At 40.1% G+C, this 15,117-nt stretch overlaps 1 protein-coding gene across 7 annotated transcripts in view; it reads right to left on the bottom strand.

The window, feature by feature from the left end:
• NEK1 (NIMA related kinase 1) overlaps nt 1–15,117 on the bottom strand; it is a 213,440-nt gene that overhangs the window by 68,537 nt on the left and 129,786 nt on the right. For all 7 annotated transcript variants that reach the window (XR_009541711.1, XM_060155835.1, XM_060155836.1 and 4 more), the window contains one exon: nt 14,540–14,635. Coding sequence is in view for 6 of the 7 variants with exons in the window: in XM_060155835.1 (XP_060011818.1) it covers nt 14,540–14,635 (96 nt within the window). In the remaining variant the exon portion in view is untranslated. The remainder of the gene's footprint in view (nt 1–14,539; nt 14,636–15,117) is intronic.

The raw sequence follows: 15,117 nt of genomic DNA, 5'->3' as shown, positions 1-15,117 counted from the left end.
CAACAAATGCTGCTGAACGATGTGGAGCAACAGGAACTCTCAGTCCACATGGGCGGGAACGCAAAATGGCACAGCCACTTTGGAAGACAGTTTGGTGGTTTCTTACACAACTAAATATACTCTTACTCCATACAATCACAATTGGGCTCCCTGGCATATACTCAGGATGAGTTGGAATCTTATGTCTACACAGAAACTTGCACACAGATGTTTACAGAAGTTTTATTTGTAATTGCCAAAACTTGGAAGCAACCAAGATGAATGGATTAAAAAACCAGTACATACATGGAAGAGTATTCAGTGCTAAAAAGAAATGAGGTATCTAGCCATGCAAACACAAGGAGGAACCCTAAATGCATATTCCTGAGTGAGAGAAGTCAGTCTGAAAGGCTACATCCTTTAAGTTTCTAGCCATATGACATTCTGAAAAAGGCAAAACTACAGAGACAGTAAAGAGATCAGTGGTCGCAGGGGCTGGTGAGGGAGTGGGGGTGGGTGGGAGGGATGAGCAGGCAGAGCACAGAGGGCTTGCAGGGCCTGAAGACACCATATATGATGCTATAATGATGGATACATGTCATTACACATTTCTCCAAACCACAGAAGGCACAACACTAACAATGAACCGTACTGTAAACTATGAACTTTCGGTGAGGATGTGTCCATGCAGGTCCATCCACTGTAACAAATGTACCATCTAGTGGGGGATGTTGATAATGGGGGAGGCTGTATGCATGTGGGGGACAAGGGGGCACATGGGAAATCTCTGCACTGTCCTTTCAATTCTGCGGTGAACCTAAAAATGCTCCAAAGAAAATAAAGTCCTTATTAAAAAAAGAAGAGGAAGATGGAAACATTGCTTTAATCCCACAGTTCAGCACTGCTGAAGTATACTGATATTTAATGTTATTATAAATAACTTAAAAAAACATCTAGAGCTCACAAAACTGAGTATTATCTACCTGAAAAATTATATAGAAACGTGTTAAAACTTTGATTGTCTTATTACCATAGATTCTGAGGAAATATAAACATACGTCAATTGGCTCTGATCAAATAGCAGCACTTTTAGGACAAGTATGTTACTTCCCTAGATGATTACTTTGAAGGAAACAAATTAATCTGCCGTTTTATTTAAATCAGTAATTACTGATTGGAGAATCTGAGAATTATTTGAGGGTTACAGCTCAATCAAGTTAGGAAAAAACCCAGTATATAATAGACCAGAACTAATTGCGGTAAGCAATTTTCAAAAAAGGAGGAAAAACCAAAATGATGACAAAGTGCTTTCTCTGAAAGGATTATAAACTAGAAGAGAACAGGGAACAGATAAATCAATCAGCATGCTGCAGTGAAATAAAGTGGGCAGATGTGTGCTCAATGCTCTGGGGAAGAAGGAACTCCAGACCAGGGAAAGAGCGTGAGGTCGGGCAGCCCCTCGGGCAGCCCCGCGAGTACACACAGGCAGGAGGGGCCCGCAGCTCTGGCCCACCTGCCCTCAGTGTTTCTTAGCTTCTCTGGACCCCAAACCTCTCTAAGATGGGAATGCGGTACTCACTGGATTAAATGTGTAAAGCGCACAGCTGTGTGCCTAATAAATAGTAGTAGTTATTATAGTTCAGCAAACACTTATTTAGTTTCCATTAAATAGGGTTATTTGCCTTAAACACTCAGAATCCGGTTTCAGTCCCTGACGAGATGAAGAAGTTTACACAAAGCAAGTTTCTGATCTCTAGAGTACAGCACAGAACAAAACCCTCCTATCAGTGCAGAATCAGAAATGAAAGTGTTAGCACCGTATGCAAAGGTTTTATAGAAGTCAGTATGAAGCAGAAACCTGAAACACAAATACCTTACATTACAAACTTTTAAAAATCTAAGATAAAAAAGTGATCAAGAGTAATTTAATTGTATGAATAAACAAGAGTGATAATATGAATTTAGCCTATTTCACTGAAGCAAGAATAGCACCAACCTCCCTTCTCAGCCTCCGATACAATTTTCATTGATGCTTACAGAGACTATCTCAAAAGTCATTCCCCAAATCACTGGTCAGCTGCCTAGAATAAGAACATTAAGGAAACTCTTAATAAAAGAAAATAAAATTCACCCATATACCCCTGCTCTGGCTAATTGCACTTCATTTATCTATAGTTCTTTTTTTTTTTTTTTTTTTTTCGCGGTACGCGGGCCTCTCACTGCCGTGGCCTCTCCCGCTGCGGAGCACAGGCTCCGGACGCGCAGGCTCAGCGACCACGGCTCGCGGGCCCAGCCGCTCCGCAGCATGTGGGATCCTCCCGGACCAGGGCACGAACCCACGTCCCCTGCATCGGCAGGCGGACTCTCAACCACTGCGCCACCAGGGAAGCCCTATCGATAGTTCTTTTTAAGTTTATCCACACACACACACATAATTCTTATACAATTTAAACAAGACACTGGCACAACTCTCTGAAACTGGAGATATGTGGCCTAAGAAGAATTTAAAAACCTCTATGGAATACTTAGCAAATTTGTCCTTAGTTAATGGCAAAAGTCACATATAAAGGGATTGAAAACCCTTTATTTTGACCTTATAGTCTTAAGTTGTAAAATATATTAGAGTCATTCCTATATTAGTCTCAACCTTAAGAGAAACCTCAAGTAACAGAAAAAAAATCTGCTTATTGATAAAGTGCTATGAGTTCAACAGGGCCTGAGACCAATGACAATCAAATTCAGTCCAGCAGGACTATCTCTGTTAAATTCTCTGCACGCTACTCATCTTTGAAAGGAAGTCTTTTCTTTTAATCAACAAAAGGCAATTTAATGAAGAAAAAGTTTCACACATGACTATTAAAATTCTACTCCATAGTATATTAAAATCTGTCTTGCTGCCATACATATGGCCAACGACTGGTACAGACAGAGTCTCTAAGATATCTGATTCACTGTGTTAAGAAAGTCATTGGCACCTTTGTAAGAAGGATCGTCTGCAGCCTTCAGGAAATGCTTACGTTCTATAATCAAACATGTACTAGTCTCTCCCCGGGTCAGCTAAGCTAAACATAGCAAAAGAACCTGAGATAACAAACAAGCAAAGAAAGATATATGAAATCTAAAGCAAAGAACAAAAACAAACAGAACACCCAACTGACTCTTAGAAATACTTTATAACAAAACTAATTCAGTTATTGAAAAATTAAGGGTAATTCAGGGTAACTACCGAGACGTGGTAACACCTTTATAAGCCAAGGTAACACACATCAGTAACTTACTAGCGCAGGAGAACTTGGGTCTTCTGTGTAAACATCATGGATATATTATTTTTAGCCAGAAATGTTAATGCTATTCAGTATTAACCAGACCTTGAGATAGAAGATAATAATGTATCTTTTAATTTGTCAAAAGAGAAAACATTAGATTGAGCCCTTAATTCAGAAAGATGACTGAATATGGTAAAACAACACAAAAATTAATTAAGAAAACAAAACAAAGTTTCATAGAAGAAAAAACCATAAAACAAAAAACAAATAACCCAATTTTGTTACAAACTGATCACCTGGTTATGTCTAGAATACTACTTTATTGTAACAGTTCTTCAAAATTCAAAGTTTAAAAAACAAAATTGCATTAGGACACTAATGCACAAGTCAACACTGACTTGAAAGTTTCATAAGTCAGGTTTAAGAAACAAATTGCTTTAGAAGATTTTATTTCCCCTAGCTATTTTATCACCAGGTTAATAAATTCAAGACTTTTTCATACTGCTTATATTTCCACAAGATTTTTAATTATCACTGTAAAACTCCTTCTATTTTATCTGTTAGTTTTACTATTTGCTGAAAAATTAACCAGCAATGCCACCTAATGACAAAACTAAAAATTTCACCAAATACTGAGGCCAGGTCTATAAATACATGGAATTATAAGTTTAGCTACTATTGAAGTATAAATATAAATACTATTTCATCTCTATATGCTGAATGACTAGTAAGATTTTAATGTATATTAGAAAAATTTTATTAAATGCCCTGATTTAATATTTTGAGTACAGAGCAAGTTCACACATAATTTTATGTAGCCTAAAGATACATCTTGGCCAAATGTTAGCAAATTCATATTTAACTTCTCAAAGCCTTGTCTTTGAAGTACCAAAAATATAAGTGGTTGTATCTGAATATTTTTTCTGAACTAGCACTACTATAATGCATTTGTAAGCATGTCTGAGAATAGGAACATGCCAAGGTAGCCAGAAGGGTAAGTGTGTCCACCCTAGGGGAGGCTTTGTAGGCCTATGTGGCAGCTCTAAAGAACACGACAAAGACAGAACACAAATGAAATACACAAGAAAGGGTTCAACGCAATTCAAAAGAAACTCGTACTCAAAATATAGTCTCTGAATTTCCCTAATTCTATTTTTCACTGAATTTTAGATTACTAAATACACTGCTACCATTTTAAAAAACTGAACCTATCTTCCTTGTATGTTTTACTTACCATATGAGCATATACGCTGCCTGGGAAAAGCAACATTATTATTTGGGTGGAAACCCTCTATCATCACACATGAAAATCATTCTCCATTCTAAAGTCCTATTTAGTACTACAATTTTTACCATTAAGTGTGCCAAAAAGAAAAATTTATAAAACTGGGTATACATGCCAAAGAATCAGAATAATTAAGGCAGTGATTTTTACCGTTTGTTAGATCAAGGATACTCTTAAGAATCCAATTAAAGATAGGTGGTCTTACTGGGTAAAAATGCATCAACATACATACAATCAAACCTTTAATGCACATTTCCGAGAGTGGAATAATGCTAAGCCCAACCTGAAATACCATGTTAGCCACTCCTGAGTTAGAGTAGGAACGGACACATAAGTACCTATAATACATCTAGCTTGTGCTAAATTAGACTTCCTGTTCAAACAATTACTTGGTAAAATAACTTTTATCCACTCTTGTAGATTAAACTGGACCTAAGTACTTACACTGCGAAGGTTATTTTTCAAGGCAACATTGAGACACAACAACATTAGAGATGGATGAGGCAATCAAGGCCCCCAAACATTGAGGCAGTCCCCCAAACAGGCTAATTAACGGGCAGAGCTGAGACTAGACCCAGGTCTCCTGACTCCCAGCCTGCCGCTGTCCTCACCACTCCAGCACACGTCCTCTGTGCACAGCTCTGCACAGCACAAGCCACAGAATTCCTGGTGAACTCACTGCTACTGCTATTCGCCAGGTCCCATGCAGAGCACGATACACAATCAATCTGTTAAGGTTCTTTGGCTGAAAGCAACAGAAACTATCTCTGGAGGAAGGAGATGCGGGGGATGGAGTTGGAAGAGAGGAGGGGAGCGGGGAGAAGAGAGAAGAGAGCTGTAGGCGGATCACAAAGCAAAGGGAAGCCCTCCACGAGAAGAGAACAGGAGCCGGGGTAGCTGCATGGATCTGGCAGCAGAAGCTCACTCCTGGCTTCACCAGGTTCTCTCGCTTGATTAAATCAACTCCAACTTCCAACCTGCTCAAACTTCACGCCCTGGAGAAGGTCCAGCTGGTCCACCTTAGATCACCGGCCTGTCCCTCAGCTGGGAGAAGCCAGGGCACCTTGTTCGACGGTCTCTCCAAAAGTGCACACAATGAAATAATTCTCCCAAACGAAAGGGGGCTGCTTGCCTGTTGCACCTCAAAAGCCAGGCTCACTGCCACAGTTTAATTAATGTCGCCACCGTAAAAACCTCTGTGAAAAAACATGAGGAAATACAAAGTTGTGCTGCACTAGGAACTAGTATTGTCTATCAGGAATATAGCCATAATATCTGTCATTTGTGTGCGCTTTAGAACTATCTAAGACAGATCTACCATTAAAATTAAAAAAAATTTACACTGGTTTTACATGGCTTAGAGAGCCAAGACTTCTACGGGAGCTTTTCCTGGACTGTACTATAAGCACGTGGTTGCTCATGCAAGTGTACTGGTGGGTGGATGAGGTCTAGGGCAGCCTCTGGCAGAAGAGGCCGGGCTCCAGCTGCCATCTGAGGAGTCAGAATTGCTACTGTGCACGTGTGCAGCTGCCCAGCAATAAAGGTCTTATGATAAGAACGCAGAGCACCTGCTCAAAGCCAAGCCACCACTGGACACAGTCTGTAAAGTACACTTGCTGGAACATAACACCTAACAGTGCTTCCAGAGGTGCTCCCCTTCCCCTCCTCCACCAACTGAGGACACTCTGCTCCTGCTGCTTGGGGAAAGCCAGCCTGATGTCAGGAAGACCATCAGAGGATTCCTCGGCATAAGTGGAATCCTGATTCTCTTTGATGCTCTTGAATCCTTTGATGTCAAACATGTATTTCAGAGATCTCTGGAACTCCGTTAATATCCAGTGAGACCTGGCTCAGAGAGCATGATTCCAAAGTGACCTCAGGATGTGTCTATTTAGATGGATGAGATTAGATGGCAAGACTAAGGAGAGAAGATTCTGAGGTAGCCAAGATGGGGGCAGTGTGTCCACCCTGGGGGAAGCTTACAGGCCTGTGTCCGAAGAATGGGACAAACACAGACATGAAATACACAACGAAGAGTGAAATGCAATAAAAGAGGAAGTCATCATATTCAAAACACAGTCTCTGACCTAACCAAGGAGCAGACATTCACCAACATGCCGCCTGAATTGATGCGAAGAAGTGTGCAGACTGGGCACCAGGCTGTGACAGCTTAGATGACGGGGTCACGACCTCACCCAACGGGCAGCACAGTGAGGAACAAGTGATGGAAAGGAAGCCTGCTTGGGGAACTGCGCTTTAGAAAACCATCCTACAAGATGTGCTCAAGACCGCGTTTAAACATGCTTGTGGGCTATGTTTCAACCCACCAAGGGCAGATTTTGGGAAAGAAATATAATGACAAACCTCATGCTTGCGTTCTCTGAGATATACTAACTTGAGCTGTTAGAAGTGTGACGTTCTAAATCACGAACGTGAGCGGCGCCTATGTGACTGGGAGCAAAGGAAGCATCTCCCAGTGATCAAGGTGCTCTTCCAGGGTCCCACGTGCCAACCACAACATGAACGATGACACAGCCATCCGCTCCGCCTCGTGTAAGGAACCATACAAGGTGTATATACAGGCAGCACAGTGAGGGCCTCTTCAGGCACACCGAGGGGACAGACGTGGAGCACTGCCCCACCTCTAAGACTCCAGGGGGTCACCACGCAGGCTGCTGTCATCAAATACTCAGAAGCCCCGTGCAGCTCTGCATAACAGATCACATTCTTAAAATAAGGCTAATCTGCACTAAGCATAAGCTCCTCACTGTATTTAATGGCTACCTTCCTCTCACAATCACCTTCATGTGCTATGCAGACGGCCAGAATGGATTACTAAAGACTAAACTATGAACTAGGAGGGAGCGATGGCCCTTAAAGCTTGCAACTGCGATCCTGCGAGCTTGCAACTGCGATCCTGTCAACACAAGGATGACAGCAGCAGGCTCAACCCAAGGAAAGCTGATTAAAAAGGATACACAGGAAGTTTCATACTGATTCACCCTGATAGAAACTGCCCCACTGTACAAATCAGCACAGGACGAAATGTTTCTGTTTCCTGGGCCCAAGAGAACAAAAGTAGACTGTTCCGCACGCCACTATACAGAGGCCACCAAAGCTAAGCTCACCCTCTTTTCCACATCAGGTAAGTTTGAAAGGATTTGGCTAAGAGGACAAATTACTAGCTCTGACTATGAAGATGAGATATTTCTACTTCTGACAAATGTGGTTGCTACAACATTCTCTTGCAGAAGAGGCAATAAGTTAGCACAGCAATTATTTCATACTCACACCATAACATAGGAAATGAAATAGCCACCCAAGTCCAGAAAGCACGGAGAATGCCAGGTAGGATAAACTCAAGGAGAAACACGCTGAGACACACAGTGATCAAACTGACAAAAATTAAAAACAAAGAAAAATTACTGAAAGCAACAAGGGAAAAATGACAAATAACATACAAGGAACTTCCATAAGGTTAACAGCTGATTTCTCAGCAGAAACTCTACAAACCAGAAGGGAGTGGCACAATATATTTAAAGTGATGAAAGGGAAGAACCTACAACCAAGATTACTCTATCCAGCAAAGATCTCATTCAGATTTGATGGAGAAATCAAAAGCTTTATAGACAAGCAAAAGCTATGAGAATTCAGCACCACCAAACCAGCCCTACAACAAATGCTAAAGGAATTTCTCTAAGTGGGAAACATAAGAGAAGAAAAGGACCCACAAAAACAAACCCATGGGCTTCCCTGGTGGCGCACTGGTTAAGAGTCTGCCTGCCAATGCAGGGGACACGGGTTCGTGCCCCGGTCCGGGGAAGATCCCACATGCCACGGAGTGGCTGGGCCCGTGAGCCATGGCCGCTGAGCCTGCACGTCCGGAGCCTGTGCTCCGCCACGGGAGAGGCCACACAGTGAGAGGCCCGTGTACCACAAAAAAAAAAAAAAATAACAATTATGAAAATGGTAATAGGAACATACATATCAATAAGTACCTTAAACGTGAATGGATTAAATGCTCCAACCAAAAGACAAGGCTCGCTGAATGGATACAAAAACAAGACCCATCTATATACCGTCAACAAGAGACCCACTTCAGACCTAGGGACACATACAGACTGAAAGTGAGGGGATGGAAAAAGATATTTCATGCAAATGGAAATCAAAAGAAAGCTGGAGTAGCGATTCTCACATCAGACAAAACAGACTTTAAAATAAAGAATGTTAAAAGAGACAAGGAAGGACACTACATAGTGATCAAGGGATCAATCCAAGTAGATATAACACTTAGAAATATATACACACCCAACACAGGAGCACCTCAATAAATAAGGCAACTGCTAACAACTATAAAAGAGGAACTCAACAGTAACACAATAGTAGTGGGGGACTTTAACACCTCACTTACACCAATGGACAGATCATCCAGACAGAAAATTAATAAGGAAACACAGCTTTAAATGACACAATAGACCAGATAGGTTTTATTGATACTTATAGGACATTCCATCCAAAAACAGCAGATTACATTTTCTTCTAAAGTGCACATGGAACATTCTCCAGGATAGATCACATCTTTGGTCACAAATCAAGCCTCAGTAAATTTAAGAAAACTGAAATCATATCAAGTATCTTTTCTGAACACAACGCTATGAGATTAGAAATCAATTACAGGGAAAAAAACGTAAAAAACACAAACACATGGAGGCTAAACAATACGTTACTAAATAACCAAGAGATCACTGAAGAAATCAAAGAGGAAATCAAAAAATAACTAGATACAAATGACAACGAAAACACGACAATTCAAAACCTATGGGATACAGCAAAAGCAGTTCTAAGAGGGAAGTTTATAGCAATACAAGCCTGCCTCAAGAAACAAAAAAAATCTCAATCTATAACCTTACACCTAAAGGAACTAGAGAAAGAAGAACAAACAAAACCCAAAGTTAGCAGAAGGAAAGAAAGCATAAAGATCAGAGCAGAAATAAATGAAAAAGAAATGAAGGAAACAATAGCAAAGATCAATAAAACTAAAAGCTGGTTCTTTGAGAAGATACACAAAATTGATAAACCATTAGCCAGACTCATCAAGAAAAAGAGGGAGAGGACTCAAGTCAATAAAATTAGAAATGAAAAAGGAGAAGTTACAACAGACACCACAGAAATACAAAGCATCCTAAGAGACTACTACAAGCAACTCTATGCTATTAAAATGGACAACCTGGAAGAAATGGACAAATTCTTAGAATAGCACAACCTTCTGAGACTGAACCAGGGAGAAATAGAAAATATGAACAGACCAATCACAAGCACTGAAATTGAGACTGTGATTAAAAATCTTCCAACAGGGCTTCCCTGGTGGTGCAGGGGTTGGGATTCCGCCTGCCGATGCAGAGCACATGGGTTCGTTCCCCGTTCCGGGAGGATCTCACATGCCGCGGAGTGGCTGGGCCTGTGAGCCGTGGCCGCTGAGCCTGTGCGTCCAGAGCCTGTGCTCCGCAACGGGAGAGGCCACAACAGAGAGAGGTCAATGTACCGAAAAAAAAAAAAAATCCAACAAACAAAAGTCCAGGACCAGATGGTTTCACAGGTGAATTCTAGCAAACATTTAGAGAAGACCTAACACCCATCCTTCTCAAACTCTTCCAGAAAATTGCAGAGGAAGGAACACTCCCAAACTCATTCTACGAGGCCACCCTCACCGTGATACAAAAACCAGACAAAGACACTACAAAAAAGGAATATTTCACACCAATATCACTGGTGATTACAGATGCAAAAATGCTCAACAAAATACTAGCAAACAGAATCCAACAACATATTAAAAGGATCATACACCATGATCAAGTGGGATTTATCCCAGGGATGCAAGGATTCTTCAATATACGCAAATCAATCAATGTGATACACCATATTAACAAATTGAAGAATAAAAACTATATGATCATCTAAATAGATGCAGAAAAAGCTTTTGACAAAATTCAACACCCATTTATGATAAAAAATCTCCAGAAAGTGGGCAAAGAGGTAACCTATCTCAACATAATGAAGGCCATATATGACAAACCCACAGCCAACATCATTCTCAGTGATGAAAAACTGAAAGCATTTCCTCTAAGATCAGGAATAAGACAAGGATGTCCACTCTCGCCACTATGATTCAACATAGTTTTGGAAGTGCTAGCCATGGCAATCAGAGAAGAAAAAGAAATAAAATAAAATAGAAGAAATACAAATTGGAAAAGAAGAAATAAAACTGTCACTGTTGGCAGATGACATGATACTATACATAGAGAATCCTAAAGATGCCACCAGAAAACTACTAGAGCTAATCAATGAATTTGGTAAAGTTTCAGGATACAAAATTAATGCACAGAACTCTCTTGCATTCCTATACACTAATAATGAAAAATCTGAAAGAGAAATTAAGGAAACCTTCCCATTTCCCACTGCAACAAAAAGAATAAAATACCTAGGAATAAACCTACCTAGGGAGACAAAAGACCTGTATGCAGAAAACTCTAAGACACTGGTGAAAGAAATGAAAGATGATACAAATAGGTGGAGAGATATACCATTTTCTTGGATTGGAAGAATCAATATTGTTAAAATGACTATACTACTACCCAAAGCAATCTACAGATTCAATGTAATCCCTATCAAATTACCAATGGCATTTTTTACAGAACTAGAACAAAAAATCTTAAAATTTGTATGGAGACACAAAAGGCCCCGAATAGCCAAAGCAGTCTTGAGGGGAAATAAACAGAGCTGGAAGAATCAGACTCCCTGACTTCAGACTATACTACAAAGCTACAGTAATCAAGACAATATGGTACTGGCACAAAAAAAGAAATATAGATCAATGGAACAGGATAGAAAGTCCAGAAATGAACCCACACACCTATGGTCAACTAGTCTATGACAAAGGAGGCAAGTATATACAAAGGAGAAAAGACAGCCTCCTCAATAAGTGGTTCTGGGAAAACTGGACAGCTACATGTAAAAGAATGAAATTAGGACACTCCCTAATACCATGCATAAAAATAAACGCAAGATGGATTAGAGATCTAAATGTTAGGCCGGACAGTATAAAACTCTCAGAGGAAAACACAGGAAGAACACGCTTTGACATAAATCACAGCAAGATCTTTTTTGATCCACCTCGTAGAGTAATGGAAATAAAAATAAACAAATGGGACCTAATGAAACTTAAAAGCTTTTGCAAAGCAAAGTAGAAACAAGACAAAAAGACAACCCTCAGAATGGGAGAAAATATTTGCAAACAAATCAACAGACAAAGGATTAATCTCCAAAATATATAAACAGCTCATGAAGTTCAATATTAAAAAAAAACAAACAACCCAATCCAAAAATGGGCAGAAGACCTAAATAGACATTTCTCCAAGGAAGACATACAGATGGCCAAGAAGCAAATGAAAAGCTGCACAACATCACTAATTATTAGAGAAATGTAAATCAAAACCACAATGAGGTATCACCTCACACCAGTTAGAACGGGCATCATCAGAAAATCTATAAACAATAAATGATGGAGAGGGTTGGAGAAAAGGAAACCCTCTTGCACTGTTGGTGGGAATGTAAACTGATACAGCCACTATGGAGAACAGTATGAAGGTTCCTTAAAAAACTAAAAATAGAATTACCATATGATCCAGCAATCCCACTACTGGGCATATACCCAGAGAAAACCATAATTCAAAAAGACACATGCACACCAATGTTCACTGCAGCACTATTTACAATGGCCAGGTCATGGAAGCAACCTAAATGCCCACTGACAGACAAATGGATAAAGAAGATGTGGTACATATATACAATGGAATATTCCTCAGCCATAAAAAAGGAACGAAACTGGGTCATTTGTACAGACGTGGATGCACCTAGAGACTGTCATACAGAGTGAAGTAAGTCAGAAACAGAAAAAAGATATGGTATATTAACGCATATACGGGGAACCTGGAAAAATGGTACAGAGGAACTGGTCTGCAGGGCAGAAATAGAGACACAGATGTAGAGAACAAATGTATGGACACCAAGGGGGGGAAAGTGGCGGGGGTGGTGTTGGGATGAATTGGGAGATTGCGATTGACATATATACACTAATATGTATAAAATGGATAACTAGTAAGAACCTGCTATATAAAAAAGTTAAAAAAATGAAATTCAAAAAAAAAAAGGGGAAAGTAAAAGCACTAGAATTAAAACATGATTTAAACAGCATAACAATCTGAAGCCAGGGAAGACTGGGACCAGTAGGCCAGAAGATAAGTACCAGATAATAGTAATTATGATTTGGGAGGAAGATGAGATACCCTGTGACAGTTATTGTCTCGTAGTCAAGACTTGTTCATGATGTGGCAAACAAGACGAGAGTTGTCCACTGTTGGACTCCAGAAACTACAGAGAAAAACGGTAACTAGCGGAGGGTGGAGAAATTAAAATTGCTGGGAGGAGAAAACGAAAGGGAACTATCAAAAAACCCTTAGACTTATTCTGATTTCTGGAGTTCTGCCCCTTTCACTCATGCTTCATAGCTAAATGGTTCTTTTTCTTTAGGAATATGGTACGAGAATCTCCCTGTATATGACATCAACGGGTGGATTCAGAAGAAACACAATCATGTTAAGAGATAACACAAAAGACATCTGATAAAACGCCAAAACACAAGTCTGATAAAAACTGTAAAACCCAGACGTAAAATTATATTCCTTACTATTTTACCATACATAACAGAGAAATGACTAAAGTATTTCCATTAAAGACAGGAACAAAAGTATTATCCCTATTACTATTTAACTCTGTCCTAGAAGTTCTGGCCGATGCAGAAAGAATAAGTGGTAATAAAAGGCAAAACTCAAAGAAAGCAGGGGAGTTAGGCGTACTGCCTATGAATACTAAGACTTTGATACCTGACAGGCACAGGTTCCTATCCCAATTCCATACTTCCTGAAAATGTGACCTCATCTAATTGTTTTATCTTTCTTTATCTGCTTTGTAAAGTCGTAAAGAGTGAGCAAAGTAACCCAAGGGCAGTGGTTATAATTTGCCTTGCATACAATAAACAATTATGAACTGTAGCAATTACTGTTATGATGTATATCATGACTGCCTGTCAGTGATATTGTTGCATGCTGAAACCCCTCAACATTGGTAGAACAGGCACATTCACTGCATAAGAGATAAGCAAAATCCAACAATTTCTCCAAATATCAGCACTATTCTGTTAGAAAAAACCAAATGTTTAAAAGCAGAAATGGAATTATAAACCATCAAGAAATGAGCTTTATAAGAAATATAACAAGTATGAGTTAAAAATGATCAAAATTATGTAAGAGATATAAAAGATACAAGTAAATGTAGATATTTAACACGCTTCTGGATAAAGACTATTATAAACACGTCAGTTCTTCTTAAGTTAATTTGTAGGTTTAAGGTAGTATGATCAAAATCCCAACAGGATTTAAGAAAAGAAAAAATAAAAAATATTACTCTAAACTGTACCTCTTAGAGAAAAAGAGAGCAAGTAAGTAAGGAAAACAAATGAAAAAGAAGAGTGAAGGGGAAATGAGGGAAGAACCTTTCCAAGGATTAAATATATTCTAAACCCATAATTACAAGCACAACGGGGCCCTGGGGAACAGACGTGGACTCATCCTCCAGGACACACGGGCGTCTAGTCTCTCACAGGCAGCATTGCAGATCAGGGGCAGAAGAAACGTTGCAGGCACTAAGTGATGCTGGGACTTTGATTAGCTACTTGGCAATATAAAAGACTAAATAAAACACATTGGGTTCTCACCTCAAATCAAACCCCAAAATAACTTCCATATGGATCGTCCTTAAATGATGACAGAGACAGAGAGATGTAGGGGAAATGAACGAGAGGGAGAAAATAGGACCACGGAACCATAAGGCTGGCGCAGCACCCAGTGAAAGCGGGCGGGCAGGAGCCCGGCAGGACGACAGGGGCAAGGCTCACATTCTCCTCCCACAGCTTCTTCTCTCTCTCGTACGCCTCCTTCCTCCTACGTTCTAGCTGCTCCTTCAGCACAGCCGCACGGGCGCTCACCTGGGCCTGGAAATGAAGACAATCAGCACAGCTAGTGCCAGAAAGAAAGGCGCAGGTTTGCCTGTTTGTTTGTCCAGGTCTATAAAAATATTTCCTTACTGGCCAAAACAGAAGCGGGTGTGTGTGGTTCCAGAATGCAAACCTCAGCTGCACGCCCAGCGCCTACACGGGCTGCCAACACACAGCAGCTGCTCAGTAAGTACTTCTGGGACGAAAACAGATGCAGGTACGGTCAAATGGAAATGAAAATTTACAACTATGACTACCATCACAAACTTGTCTTCACAGAAACAGAGATGATGTTTTTCACTTTTAGGGTTACCATTTTCTCTTCTTAAGGTTACTTGTGTGATAGTTTCATGTATTTATGCTGCTTCATCAAATTGCTCTCCATAAATATGACATGAAGAGAGCAAAATGCTATTTTTCAGAAATGGAAAAGTGAGGGATAAAAGGGAAAGAAAAGTTAAGGCAAGAGAATAAGTTGG

Source organism: Lagenorhynchus albirostris, chromosome 7 (assembly GCF_949774975.1).
Source record: "Lagenorhynchus albirostris chromosome 7, mLagAlb1.1, whole genome shotgun sequence".
NCBI lineage: Eukaryota > Metazoa > Chordata > Mammalia > Artiodactyla > Delphinidae > Lagenorhynchus > Lagenorhynchus albirostris.
The sequence above is the reverse complement of the archived record's forward strand: the minus strand, read 5'-3'. Positions and strand labels throughout refer to the sequence as shown.